Here is a 14,327-nt window from a genome sequence, read left to right as displayed (position 1 = left end):
CTCGGAGAGGTTTGCAGTCCACACATGATATATCACTGTAATAGCCGGCCAACCATGAATGATTATTATATAACCCTGTACGACGGCTCTAGATCAATAGATGGGGCAAATCGTGTTCTGGAGTCCGGGCTGGACGCACTTGAGCTGAATTCAATGCGGCGTCACACGTAAATGTACAACCGCAAAGCTTGTCGGGATTCGAGATACCACAACCCTGCCGCCACGGCATGCTGGTCACGACTCAAATATCGTGCTGAGAAGCATGACTACCATCATAAACGATGTCTGCGCGATTTCACAGCTAAAACAGTCCCAGCCCCATCTGGGATCAAGAAGCGGCGTCGCTCCTTCAACGACCTTTGGCCGGCGTAGGCCACAGCGCTTGAGAATGACGAGGAACAGCTGGACCACGGCGCCATGCTTATTAGTACAGTTCCTTTGACCATGTTTACTATTTTGCGCGAGGGAGATGAACGCACCGTTTCTGCCACGTCTTCCACGGCAGCGGCGACGTAAAACAGCAAGGCGAAACTGCCGGCGGGCCCCTGGTTGTTAGGCAAATAGTAACCGACGATGGAAAGGCAGGTAGCCTTTGCACCATATGACCTGATTAAGAAGAGGTCCAAAATAGATATAACAAACATCAATGTTAGCATATAAGACAGCCAGACCGAGTAAAACTCGACGATACCGCGCCGACGTGATCCCAAATTGCGGCGTACAGCTTCCATGAAGATTCCCACGCTGCAAGGCTCGATGTCTTGCCTCTGAGATACGTGTAGGTTAGAACGACTCTGTGCCATGTATATTGTCGGGGACCCTGCTTCACTTACATCCTGTCTGACTGATTCCAAGGTGCCCGCGACCTCGAATGCCACGCAGCAGTGGACAAAATTATTGGGCTGAATCACCCCCACGGACGGAATGTAGAAATATCTGGAAACGGATCCCAAGGAAACCAGTAGGGCACCGGAGGCGATGTAATATAGGCGTGGCCATGGTTCGGGAGACGGCCCTTGCACGACGAGCGTGACGAAAAAGACCAGAAGAGGGACGAGGAGCGCTTGGAAAAGAACCTCGGGAACCCCTAGTGTCAGGGTTGAAGCCCGATACATGATGTTTGCTGCGTAGGCAACGGCCCAGTAGGCGACGTGGTATTTGAACGAGCGCATTCTGCAGTCTCTTGTCGTCGTCAAGTCGTGCTATCACCGTTCAAACGGGACGGGGAACGAGGAGACTGGCGTGCTTGACACACGACAAGTTTTCAAGTTTGCTAGTGTGAGACTCGGAGTCGTTTATATACAAAGTTAGGTGATTTAACATTTGAAGTTGTGTTTGGTAGACACCACTATTTACGTAGTTTGAGGCTATGGTGTGCCGTAACTCTATTCAACTAGATTTAGCTTTAGAATAAAGCTACTATTATGCCGGGTTGACGGGATCCGTCCAGGTACCGCATCTCTAGTTGGTAAGCGCCTGAATAGTGTTAGGGTCGATGACGAAAGGACTCGGTGCACAGCTCGACGCATTACCTACGTCCTTTTTGAGAGGAGCAAGTTTCCTCACTCTTACAGGATGTCAAATGGTCTCGCAGGGACTCAAAACGCAAGTACGTAAGTGACTTGTGCAGACATCTGAGGGGTATGGGAGGGCTCACAGCAGGAGCCAAAACGTATTTGACGTCAACAAGTGCCTGGGTATCGCGCTTTATAATATAGCATACCGTAATATACTCGTGTATACCGGTTGATAGGCAAATATATTCTGCCATCGGTTGCACATGTACACCACACGTCCGGCTTAAGCGCTAACAGGTTGAAGCAACGCCATCGGGAACCCGAAAATCGTCCATGACGGGATTCGGACAGTCCATTATTCAGTCGTAGATTGCCGTCTGACTTGAGCCGTCGGTGACCGGTTGTTGTACCAAGGCGTGAGCGATGCAACGTAACCATGCAGTTCATCTCCAACCTCCGGCTGGCGTCCCGACCGTCTAGCGGCATCTGGCTCTTGAGTCCCCCCGTAATCCGTCAGCTAATCTCGGAGCGCTTGGAGAAGCCCATTGCCCAAAGATAGCCATAGCCCGGGGCTAGATGACCTCGTGTGCCGGTTGTTTTGCCCAATGTGGGGGGCTGCGATATTGAGAGTACAAGACGGCGGAAACACGGGTCTATTCATGGACGGGAAAATGATGGAGACTTTGGAAGCTAAACTCCTGCATGCCATCTGCAGTGCGCCTCAACCCCGGAATCATGACAACTAGAAGTAACGTGGCAAGGCCATCACCCTCGGCCCCCAACAGCCCATCCATACTTGAACCGTGTAGAGGCGGTCCGAAAGAGTATATATGTCGATGCATCGCGCACCTCCAACTTCTTCCCCGCTCCCAGCTTGGCCCTGCTTTGTCGAGGCGTCATAAGCGGCCAGGTTGAACCGGCTGCTGATGCCCAAGTCGGAGCAGAGCACCGAGCAGAAAACACGCCCCATGGCCGACGTCGATAAGAATCCGGATGAGGGCCTCGCGCACCACGACTCAGCGGCATTGCCGCGCAAGTCAGCCCCTGCCGACCCCGAGCTCCTCGAGGCTATCCGCGCCGAGCATCAGATGGGCTTCCTCGAGGCGTTGAAGCTGTACCCAAAGGCCGTTGGATGGTCCGCCTATGTATCCCTGGGTGTCATCATGCTGGCCTTTGATCCGCAGCTCATCGGCAACTTGTACGCCATGCCACAGTTCCAAAAGGATTTCGGATATCCCAGCGGCGAGGGGGTAAGTCGAGCGTCTTGGAACCTGAACAACGACAAGTCAACCCCCTACACCCACCAAGTCTCGAGACTCTACTCGGCACTCAGCGAGCTTCAGCTAACCCCCCATCGCGTAGTACATCATCAGCGCCGCGTGGCAAACCGCCCTCTCCATGGGCAACCCCATAGGACAGGTCGTCGGAGCATTATGCGCAGCCTACCCCATGGACGTGTTTGGCCGCAAGCGCACCTTTGGCGTCTGCGTCATTCTCGTCGCCGGCCTCGTCTTCATCCAGTTCTTTGCCCGCTCGCTGCCCGTCCTCCTCGCGGGCGAACTGCTCGCCGGCCTCGTCCTGGGCATGTTTGTCGTCATCGCGCCGGCCTACGCCTCCGAGGTCTGCCCTACCGCCATCCGCGGCCATCTCACCTCCTTTGTGAACCTGTGCTTCGTCATCGGGCAGCTCCTCAGCAACGGCGTCACCGCCGGCACGCAACGTATGCACAGCCACGGGGCGTACTCTCTCCCCTTTGCCCTGCAGTGGTTCTGGGTCGTGGCCATCCTCCCCGGCATGCTGTTTATCCCAGAGAGCCCGTGGTGGCTGGTGCGCAAGAATCGCACCGAGGATGCGGACAAGTCGCTCCGGAGGCTTGCGTCGCCCGGGGTCAACGTTGCGGCTACGTTGGCCTTTATCGTGGAGACGGATCGGCTGGAGCAGGAGATTGAGGCCGGCAGCACGTACGTGGACTGCTTTACAAAGGTGAATTGGCGAAGGACCGAGATTTCCATGGGCGTCTACTGCACGCAGGCTTTGAGCGGCATCTACCTTGTCAACTATGGCACTTACTTCTTCCAGCAGGCAGGTCTCCCGACCGACCAGGCCTTCAACATGTCTGTTGGATTCATGGGTACGTGAAGACGTCGTCAAACGCAAGGTTCCGCACTGACTGTTGGCAGCTCTTGGCCTCGCTGGCACTATTGTCTCTTGGTTCCTCATGGTCAGATTCGGCAGACGAGTCTTGTACAACTACGGTCTCGCTGTGCTCGTCGTCCTCCAGTTCGTCATTGGTATCCTCGACTGCGTTCCCGGTCGGCCGTCGGGTGCCATCTGGACGGAATCGGCCCTTATGCTGGTTTGGAACTTCTTCTACGACGTTTCCATCGGCCCCATCTGCTTCGTTCTCCTCGCCGAGTGCTCTGCCACTCGCGTTCGCTCCAAGACCATTGCCACTGCCACCGCTGCTCAAGGGCTTTTGGGTATCGTCATGACCGCTGCGATTCCTTACATGATCAATCCCGGCGAGGCCAACTGGCAGGGAAAACTGGGCTTTTTCTTTGGGGGGCTGGCCGGGCTGTGTCTCATATGGGCCTACTACCGTGTTCCGGAGACCATGGGTCGCAGCTACCAAGAGTTGGATCTGCTCTTTGACAAGGGCGTTCCTGCGAGAAAGTTCAAAGGTTACCATTTGGAAGGAGCACTGTCCGCTGGATTCGAGTAATTTCAAATGTTGCTACTACCGTTGATGTACAGTTGCTGCTCGTACTGTTCATGCAGACTGGAACTGTTGAACTGCCTCCATGTGACTGTTCTCGAGTCTGTGGAGTGCATATAATTTTTCTACGTATTGTCATCTCCTTGGCTGGCAAATATTGACAATGTGTTATGAAGTAAACCCTCCGTTTCTCAAAAGGTCGTACCCCATTGGTCACACTGCTATGCGCAGACTTAACGGATACCTACGGCCTGAACGTCTACAACTTTTGATTCATTATATTTCAGCTCGCGTCTTAAATCCAAGTTCAGATATGCCCAACCCTAACTCGGAATCATGACCCGAGCTGAAATAAAGAAGCGGGCCGACGACGCCACCGGGTGTGAGATGATATATCATATAACTTGGCCACAATTCTCCATAAATTTGGACAGGCAACGAATCCGAAGCTTCTCGGAACCCCCGGATTGCCGATGTAAGCGAGGAATACGCACTCGCCATGACATGCTGACTGGGCAGATCGACACACAGCCCCCTTCTCACTCAACGTTCATTTGACAGCATCTGCTGGAGAAGTGACGGCACTGATTGCTGCCTTCGCTTGGATTGGATTCTTACGGTTGCACCCAATCTCCGTGACGTACGTGCGCCTTGTTCCTGGTGTCCGCGCCGCCATGTGACGCACGACAGGTGTAACGATGTAAGCATACCGGGCTTACATGGTTGAGGTGCGCTTCGTTCATATATTTGTGGCTCTAGGAGTCACTTTACTCATGTAGCTGCGATAGTCATACAGCCATCAACAAGAGCGCACACTGGATTGATCATTATGCGCGTTCCGGGCCAACTTCTCCTATCACTTCCCGGCCTACTTGGCCTAACATCAGCAACAGGGCCAGAATCCAACAAATGTAAAGCATATCCAGGGACTCGAAACTGGCCGTCTGCCCAAGTCTGGGCAATCTTGAACAAAAGCCTGGACGGGCGGCTTATAACCCCAAGTCCGCCCGGGGCAGTTTGCCATCCGGGACAGGCAACGTACAACGAAACGCAATGCGCCGAAGTGGTCAAAGGATGGAGTACATACGATTGGCACACCAAGAGCCCCGTTTCCATCATGTGGGATCAATATGCCAATGATACATGTCTTCCGGATCCAAGGGCTCCTTGCAGTGGGCAAGGCTACCCGGCCTATGTAGTCAACGCGAGCACCCCCGAGCATGTCAAGACTGGGGTGGACTTTGGTATGTGCATATTTTGGCTCCCCTCGTCTTTCAGATATAATGCCGTGCGAGGGAAGCTGACGGTACTGTAGCGCGCAGGCACAACATCAGACTTGTCGTCAAGAGCACCGGCCACGACTATCTAGGACGATCGATTGCTCCCGGAGCCTTGTCAATCTGGACCCATTACTTGAATAACATCGAGTATCACGCGGGACAGTTCAAGCTCAATGGCTCAGGAAAAGCGATTACTGGCGACGCCGTCACTGTTGGGGGCGGCACCGAAATGTACGACATTTACTCGGCAACCGACAAACATAACCACACCATCGTCGGAGGCGGTGGCAAAACCGTCGGTATCAGTGGCTACATCTCGGGCGGCGGTCACTCCATCCTTGCTCCTCGATTTGGACTTGCAGCAGACCAAGTACTCGAGATGCAGGTGGTGACACCAAGAGGAGAAATCTTGACTGTCAATGAAGATCGACACGCTGACCTCTTCTGGGCTCTGCGCGGTGTAAGTACTATACTTGTAACCATTGCTCCCTTGATGCTAATGATTGAACTCAGGGTGGAGGTTCGACATTTGGTGTCATTACCTCTATTACTCTCAAGACACATCCTACCCCAAAGATCTTTGCGATTAATTGGATGGCGCTCATCCAGCCCAACTCGACCAACTTCAGCGACATCATCACTTACTTGGTATCTCAAGTGCCTAGCTTGATGGACGCCGGTCTATCAGGATACAGCTTTGTGGGATACCAAGTGCCCAAGCCTGTGCCGATCCCCGGCCTACCAGATACCATCAACGGCATGTTCGGCCATGCCGTTCTCCAAGATGCCGACAGCGAGGACGACGTCGACCAGATTCTCAAGCCACTGAATGAGACGCTGAAAAATAAGTGGCCCGGCGAGGTTGGGCTTTACAACTCGGTAGTCCCATACAAGTCATTTTTGGCCTGGTTTGACGACTACTATGACCAGCAGACCGCCGGAAATAGTAGCTATCTTGTCTCGCGGCTGTTGGACAAGAAGACACTGACCACCACTTCTCCCGAGCTGACCAAGGCGCTCATGGCACCGATTCCGTACACAAATTCATACGCGGTATTTATGGTGGGAGGAAGGGGTGTCAATGATGCTAAACCAAGAGGAGGAGGCAATGCCGTCCACCCCGCGTGGCGAAACGCCTATGTCCATGCCAGTAAGTTGCGATGATGTAGCCATAGGAAGAACATGCCCGCCAACAACATATTGTAGTAACCGCCGCTGGATTCCCGCATTTCAATACTACCGCACGTCTTGAAGCGATTGAGATTCTGCAAAGGGCGTTCCAACCGCTCCGAGACCTGACGCCCGAGTCTGGCTCCTACATCAACGAGGTACCGTCAACATGGCTGTCTTACGAGCATCCCTCCCCACGCTAACTGTGTATCATAGGCGCTTCCATTTGAGAAGAACTTTCAGCAGACATTTTGGGGAAGTAACTATGAGCGTTTACTTGAGCTCAAGCGCAACGTTGACCCGACTGATGTGTTTTGGTGTCTGCCGTGTGTTGGTAACGAGCGGTGGCAGGAGGGTGAGGATGGCAAGCTATGCAAGATAAAGTAGAGCCCGGTGAAAATCACACGAGGAGATGGTGTATGCAGGCGAAGAGGCCGCGGCCTGCTTATTCTTGCATCAGATTGATATGTTTTGGCTGGTGGTGTGACACTGGTGTCACACGGAAAAGGGGCCTGAACAAAGGCATCCGTCATAACGGTTTTATTACCCGGATATGTCAAAGTAAATGAAACTAGAGTGATAATTTCGTATACGAGTTTATTGTGCCCCTTTACGAGGGGGATGGGCAGATAGTTGTAAGTTCAACTTTGTCGGTATATGATATAATCATGTCCAATACATTTGTGCGCATAAACTTTACTCGATACTTGATGGACATGAAAACCGGTTCAGGTGTACGAGGACATTCGTTGGTTGCCTGTTATTAGTCTTAGGCATTGCCTCGTCTCTACTCGATGCGGCATCACTGTCCTATGGGTTCCAGCACCCGAGTCAGGCGACTCCAGTTCGTGCCGGGACCTAATTCTCCGAGCGATCAAAGGCTGTGTTGTAGATTGAATCAATCTAATGACATGGACTGCTCGACGGATAATTGCAGTACACTTGTTATGCTGCCTTGACAGGTTATGCCGTCTGGTGAAGTGACGTACATATAGAGTTGTCGTGACACGGCCACAGGAACCAACCAGTGTGCATATCTAGAGTAGTAGTATCAATAAATCTAATCAAGATAGATTACTACGAGTTCGTCATTTAATTACATGGGGCCGCAAGGCCTCCACATGTCACCCGATGAGTCTGTCTTGAGAACAGCAACTTGCGATCATCCCCGGCCTAGGCCAATGCAATCCGGCCCTCAGGGTCGCATAAGTGCCAAGCCATCATCTCGGAGCATTTGCCAACAACTATTATCCCGGCACAGGTCAGCTACTGTCCAATAACAGCTTGGTAGTAAATATATCACCGGCTATTGTATTTCGAAACTTTGGTCGCCTAGCCGCGAAATTAATATAAAGCCAGAAAGGCCCTTCTCTGCTTCACCTTTTAGATTACAACTCAATTATAAGCCTTTACCCCGTCTTCAGTCGCAACGTCTCTTCAACGCCTATCCTACACCATGAAGTACATCGCTATCATCGCCGCTCTCGACAGTCTTGATTCTGCTGGGAGAATGGAGGCCAGGGTACCTCAAAATCCTACAGAAGCGTCCGCCGTGCCGGCTGCACCAGCGCCCGAAGTCAACCTGCCTACTATGATGGAGATTATGAACATTAATAAGGAATTCGCGCTAAGAATGTGTTTTTAATTGGAACTCTTGACAAATAAAAAGCACGCCAACGATTCGTCGAGGTGCTTACACAGCAATTATAGGTCCAGATCATAAACAACACCGCCTTTCGCTTTCCGGAGGATTACACATCAGCAAATGCAAAGTCGAATTTCTGTCGTGAGAAGAGCGACATGATTTATTGGCAACTCAAGGACGAACAAAAGGCCAGGAATGGCGACGTTTACTAAACGCGCTGGCCCGGCATGCGAGATGAGCTGCGTCCAGAGCTCGAGAGCTCGTTGAACTTTGCCTTCTTGTCTATACTTTTCCGATATGAATAGTGTAGCTACTTGTCAATATAGTTTGGGTTACACAGAACGGCTCCGCCGCTAGAAGCGTTTTAGATTGCCACATTGCTAGAAAACCATGTCGCGTCGACGCCGTCTCCCGACAAAGTTCAAGTTGACTTGTCAAATGAGGAATCTAGGCTTTATGCGCACTCAAACAGTACCCTGGCTATAGGAAACTTTTTTTTGCCTCACTCCACAGTAATAGCTTCTCCAGGGCAAGCCTCGTATCTCGTATCTGCGCGAAATTCATGCGACGCCCAATTTCATCCATGTGCCTTTGCCAAACACGAACGGCGACAAGGATTCTATGTATATCTTGCAAAAAGACAGAGGCTTGATTCTAAGGCTTCCTTGAGCTGTACTAATGGTATTTTCTATCACGCCAAGGGTTTCATCTAGTGTTGTCATGTCCCGGAGTTGATCAACAGGGGCATACGTAGAAGCTGCTCGGACTCTCGGAGTTGGCTAATAGGCCGGATTTAGCCCCTTAATGTAGAGCTTTATGGCCATAATAGCTATTATAAATCACATGTATTACACGGCTACTTGAATTCTGCTTTTTTGTAGTTGATTCTGGTCAAGGGCGCTTTGGGGTATTGCTTCTTTGCAGGCCTGGCTGGCAAAACTAGCTGTAGAAAAACCCTAACCCTAAACTTACTTGCAAGCAACTAATAGGAAACACCAAAAATAACAACCTAATAACTACCTACCTACTAGGTCTCTGAATCCAATAATCCTATCATCGCATCCGCATAATACCTCCTGCTAGTATATCCAAGGTTATAGTCCTTGCTTTCTCGACAAATACACCTACTGAATAAACAACAAACTGCGCAAGTTGAATTACAATATGCGATAGTCTCAAGTCTGTGGCTTTATGACAAGGGCTAAAGGCTTGGAGCAACATGACTCAATTCATCCAACAAGTTATAACAGTCTTGCATTTCCGACTACAAAGTAGCCGCGAATATCAATAGGAGCTGTGCACATTAAACTTGATGTTTCCAAGACTGAAGCAACATTTACACATCTGTCCAAGACCTCTATTTACAAGTAGTTCCCATGGGCCCAACGACACTCCTCGCTGCTGCCATATTCATCCGTCGGCTGCGGCGACCCAAAATGGAGGTTGCACCAAAGGTCAGTGCCACAGATACTTTTATCATCCTGGTTGGCCATGCACTCTTGGATCCTCGAATAGTCCAAAGGCTTAAACGGAAACGTCTTGTGGCTCTTGATACAGCTGCTAAGCGACGTGAATGGGGACTTGACGTCAGACAAGAGCTCGATGTCCTTGTGCTTCCGGCACAACTCGTACGTGCCGCAAAGCTCGTCCGTGAGCTCGCCGTTGGCGCATCTGTCCCTCAAGGCCTTGTCCTGCGGCGCAGGAACCCAAGGCGCGTCCACCACCTTGTCACCGTGAACCTGGAGGCACTCCTCGAGACTGGTAAACAAGGCATCCGCGGGAACAGCGCCCTTGCTGGACTCATACCTTTCGCAGGCTTTCCTGCCGGCGGGCCTGATAATTTCAAAACTAACATCTTCTGACAGGTCCCAGTCGGATGCAACCGCGGCATCGCCAAAGAGCCTGAGGGCGCGTACGGCGAGCCTGTACTCGCCCGCGGGGATATAGTCGCCCGATTCTAGCCGCCCGCTCCAAGTCTTGCGAGTTGCATAGGCGTGAGCCAGCGCCTCGAGGGAAAAGGCGTCGAGCTTGAGGTTCTTGTCCGCCAGGCGGGCGGCCAACCACTTGCGTGGCGACAGTGGCACGACCTCGGCGCGCACAAGACGAGTTCCAAGGACGGGCGTGATGCGTACGGGCAAGTCGATGCTCACGGAGCCGTCGTTTTTCGATTCATAGTCGACCCGATGCCCACCCGTGTGCACCTGGTCCCGCCCATTGTCCAACAGAGTTGAAAGCACGACTCCGTGTGGTTGGAGAACTTGGTGCTCCTTCATGGAGCCCGAGACACCCAGGTACGGAACCGTCAAGACACTGCTGCTGTTGGAGCATTTCGAGGAGCCGCCGTGGGAGCTTTGGATGGAAATACAACCAGACCACACCGGCAGGCGCTCGGGGTCAAGACCCTTGGGATCTGTGGCCGAGACGTCGACCGAGGCCGATTCGCCGGGACCCAGGACGAGGAGGCGCCTGCTGAGCTTGACATCGGCGGATTCGTCAACAGGACGATCAAGGTGTTGCACCCTGCCACCGCCATTTTCGAGGGTGTAGATAGTTTTGGCCGCCAGAGTATCGAGATGGTAGGTGACTTTGACTCTGGCCGTGTTGGTAATCCGGAGGCTGCGGGAATCGGCGCGATGTAGAGTGTCGTTGAAGGAGAGACTGCCGGGCTCAATGAGTGTCGTGGCGTGAGCGGCATCCCATGCTCTGGCCAGGCCGCCACCTTGCTGCGCAACCGAGTAATACTTTCCCTGAGGCACGGCCGTGGTCGTGAGGAGGCTGTTGAGCAAGACGGGGTCAAAGGTGCCTCGAACCTGGGCGACGAGGGCCAGGATGCCGGCGACAAGAGGGCCGGCAAAGGACGTTCCCGTAATATCCTCGTACCCGCCCCCCATCTTGATTCCCGGGACATCGTCGCCCGGTGCTCCGACAGTGGGCTTGATTTCAAGGTCCCAGTTGGGGCCGAATGTTGAGAATTGGGCCACGGGGGCGTCGGTGACATGGCCATCTATGGCTCCCGGGGCGCGGGCAAACGCGTTGACAGACGTCACGCCCCGGCCGCTGGAGGGATTCAGGGTATTAAAGAGGCCGGAATTGTTGTCGTTGCCGAGGCCTACAATACACGGGACGCCGCTGTCGACAATACGCGAGACGACGGCCGCCGCAGGACGCGTAGCCCAGGCCGCGCCCGGCCAGCCAGCAGACGACACAATGATTTGCGCGCCGTCCTGATATGCCTTGACCCAGCCGGCTATGAGGCCATCTTCTTCCATCGTAGCGGAGCAGTCAAGCACCCGATAGCCCGCCAGCGTGGCGTTGGGGGCCACGCCGAGGTAATTCGCATCGCTACCGGCAACGATGCCCGCCACTGCAGTACCGTGGCCACTGCAGTCCATCGGGTCGTTATCCTTGCCGTCTTTGGCGAAGTTGTCACCGAGAGCCACGCGGCAGCCTTTGCCGAAGCAGCCTCCCAGAGCCGGGTGGGTATAATCAACCTGACGACCATGTTAGTTGAACTGTAACTGCTCCCTTGTCTTGTCCATGTAAACAAATACGTACGCCAGTGTCAACAACGGCAATCTGGATGCCGCTCCCTGTAAACCCGGCTGCGTGTAGTTTGTCTATCTGTGTCATGACGTGGTTCCATGGCGACTTGACTTGACGGCGCTGGTGAGCCGACTCGGGCGTGGCCTGCGACTCTGCGGGTGGCGATTCCTGATGCTTCGACACCTGTACTTGCCACACCTTTTTAACGCCTGGCATATGTCGCAGCTCATCCCCGGCCACGCTTGCGTTGGACAGCTGCGCGGAGAAGCCGTAGAAGACCTCGGAGTTGAACTCGCGACGAATCTCTCCACCCTGCTCCTGAACCGTCTTGATGAGAGGCTTGAGGCTCTGGCTGTCGCACTCGAGGAGGAAGGCTCCGGCAACTGCATTCTGGGCAATTTCTTGGGCGTGTACGACTGCAGATGTTGAAAAGGAGACAGTGGCCGCGGCAAGGCAGGCGAGGGCCGAAGCCGACAGGCGAACCATTGTGTCAAAAACAAAGGTTTTGTTGCTCCAGGATGTCAAAGTGAATGAAGCTGGAGGGAAGATTTGGTCTTTGGTACCAGACGGAGTATACGGGTTAGTCGAGCCCTTTTATATGACGAGATGGCCAGCGTATTGTAAGCCCAACTTCATCGTTGTATGATACAACCATGTCCAATATATTTGATTAACATGAAGCAGGCGTATAGCGTATTAGAGCCAGGTCAGTCGGCGTCGAATTATCACCTCTCCATCTCAAAATCAGTTCAGGTATACGTATACTACGGTCCGCAATGGGCTTGGGTAACTGGGATGGCGAACATTCATCCCCCACCTGTTTTTAGTCCCATGCGTTCCAAGCGCTGCCTCCTTTCTACTCAATCCGCCATCAGTATTGTCCAATTCTTCCTCTGCACTGAAGTAACTCGCTCCGACTTTAAAAAGGGGTACATGTGTCACCATGCAAACGCCATTGTGCTTTGTGCAAGTAAATAGATGAGGCCAAGCAAGCGCCTCAGGGTTGGCGATGTCACTGATAGTCACTGGTTCCATACTTTCCACTCAGGTTATTACGAACCAGACCCCGATATAGCACCAACATGGTCATGTCATCAGCCAACACTCTGGGGTGCCCGAGTCAGTACAATTACAACATCGATTCAGGCAGCTTAAAGGTACATAAGGGGCCGTATATGCAGTCAATAGTTTATTAATAAATGGATCTCAGGGCATGTGCATGCCCAGGTTCTCTGTCCACCAAAGTAGTTCGTGCCGAGACCTATTGTTCCGAGTGGCACAAGGGTAAAAGGCTGTGTACGAAACGGCACTGTTGGACGGTTTCCTTTATAACATACTCGTTATACTGTCTGGTCAAGTGACTGGTGGAGTTGTCATGTGACAACGGCTAAAGGCTTGGAGCAACATGACTTAATTCATCTAATAACAGTCTTTGGTATCAAAGGTCCTCAGTTTTCCTCAAGGCCTCGTTGACCAAAGGGGTCTTTAAATACAAGAAGTCGGTGAGGGACTTTGCCCTAGGTCTCATAACCGTATCCCTTGTGTAACCGTATGACACGGAAAGTGGCAGAATGAAGGTCTAAAAGCTCCAGTCCACGGGTACCTGGCGTGGGTAGCGTGGGTTCTGGATGGGGCAGGTAATATAGATATATATATATAGATATAACATTGAAATTTAACCCAACTAGATTTTATGGGTATCCACACGGTCTTGTGGCTATTTTTATACTAGGGTACCTCATTGTTCAAGGCTTCGTTATTGCGCCCGCATGTGTGCTGCAAAATGTCCGTTGCCATTGCTATCCATTCCTGATCGCCGCAGGGAGGGTTTTCCCTCTAAGAACGTGCTGCTAATAATGCTGAGAGAGGCTTACACAGTTAGGATGCCGTATGCCTGGATTCCAATATTCCATATTGGAAGTATAACGGCTGCATTTGAGCTTATGGCGATATGTCAAGATTGACGGCTACGGACGCCGTTTTTTATTGCTGAAAATAGGTGAGCAAGAACTGGTTTGTTGTCAGATAGCTTCTTCGTAGCCAGTGCTGAGTTTTTAAGATTCGATGACTCAGTCTTTGACATGGTAGGAAAGTGCTCAGGCCACTGCTCGGTTTCAATACATCCAATGGCCTGCTGCTAGGTATTTACAACCTGATGTCGGTTCAATCCGCGCCGGGACCGACTCAGCCCCCCCGGTTGTTCACAGCTGTGACATTCTGACTGATGTCCGGTGGTTCTGCGGAGCGGACCGGGATGGCTGGCGACTGGTTCCCTTGTCCAAATCAGTTCAGTCAACCTTTCAAAAAATATCATTCTTTGGGCAAGTGACGTGATTCTTTAAGCAAATAACGCGCCTCCCTCGACCCGGGCCCAGTGGCCCTATAGTTTTAAAAGCGTCAACGGTAGAAGAGTGGATAGCTGGCGGCATGTTGATTCAAGCATGCAAGGAACACAC

General features: G+C 52.3%; 5 protein-coding genes across 5 annotated transcripts; 3 read left to right on the top strand and 2 right to left on the bottom strand.

The window, feature by feature from the left end:
* Positions 1 to 234: 234 nt before the first annotated feature.
* On the bottom strand, positions 235 to 1,172 carry G6M90_00g081870 (uncharacterized protein; the record flags this gene model as incomplete). The annotated part of the gene is made up of 3 exons (XM_066131186.1): positions 235 to 402; positions 480 to 767; positions 834 to 1,172. The coding sequence occupies 3 exons, from the start codon at positions 1,170 to 1,172 to the stop codon at positions 235 to 237; spliced, it is 795 nt and encodes a 264-aa protein (XP_065987423.1).
* A 1,313-nt stretch (positions 1,173 to 2,485) lies between these two features.
* On the top strand, positions 2,486 to 4,239 carry MAL31_2 (Maltose permease MAL31; the record flags this gene model as incomplete). Its single annotated transcript, XM_014687934.1, has 3 exons — positions 2,486 to 2,767; positions 2,880 to 3,648; positions 3,698 to 4,239. 3 exons carry the CDS (start codon positions 2,486 to 2,488, stop codon positions 4,237 to 4,239), a joined length of 1,593 nt encoding a protein of 530 aa, XP_014543420.1.
* Positions 4,240 to 5,350: 1,111 nt separating this feature from the next.
* G6M90_00g081850 (uncharacterized protein) lies at positions 5,351 to 7,070 on the top strand (the record flags this gene model as incomplete). The annotated part of the gene is made up of 5 exons (XM_014687933.1): positions 5,351 to 5,477; positions 5,549 to 5,973; positions 6,027 to 6,663; positions 6,720 to 6,841; positions 6,900 to 7,070. 5 exons carry the CDS (start codon positions 5,351 to 5,353, stop codon positions 7,068 to 7,070), a joined length of 1,482 nt encoding a protein of 493 aa, XP_014543419.1.
* A 1,069-nt stretch (positions 7,071 to 8,139) lies between these two features.
* G6M90_00g081840 (uncharacterized protein) lies at positions 8,140 to 8,328 on the top strand (the record flags this gene model as incomplete). Its single annotated transcript, XM_066131185.1, has 1 exon — positions 8,140 to 8,328. One exon carries the CDS (start codon positions 8,140 to 8,142, stop codon positions 8,326 to 8,328), a length of 189 nt encoding a protein of 62 aa, XP_065987299.1.
* A 1,361-nt stretch (positions 8,329 to 9,689) lies between these two features.
* On the bottom strand, positions 9,690 to 12,357 carry aprN_1 (Subtilisin NAT; the record flags this gene model as incomplete). The annotated part of the gene is made up of 2 exons (XM_014687932.1): positions 9,690 to 11,819; positions 11,884 to 12,357. 2 exons carry the CDS (start codon positions 12,355 to 12,357, stop codon positions 9,690 to 9,692), a joined length of 2,604 nt encoding a protein of 867 aa, XP_014543418.1.
* Between the last annotated feature and the right edge of the window lie 1,970 nt (positions 12,358 to 14,327).

Source organism: Metarhizium brunneum, chromosome 5 (assembly GCF_013426205.1).
Source record: "Metarhizium brunneum chromosome 5, complete sequence".
In the NCBI taxonomy this organism is placed as follows: domain Eukaryota; kingdom Fungi; phylum Ascomycota; class Sordariomycetes; order Hypocreales; family Clavicipitaceae; genus Metarhizium; species Metarhizium brunneum.
This window is presented reverse-complemented; position numbering and strand designations above follow the sequence as displayed.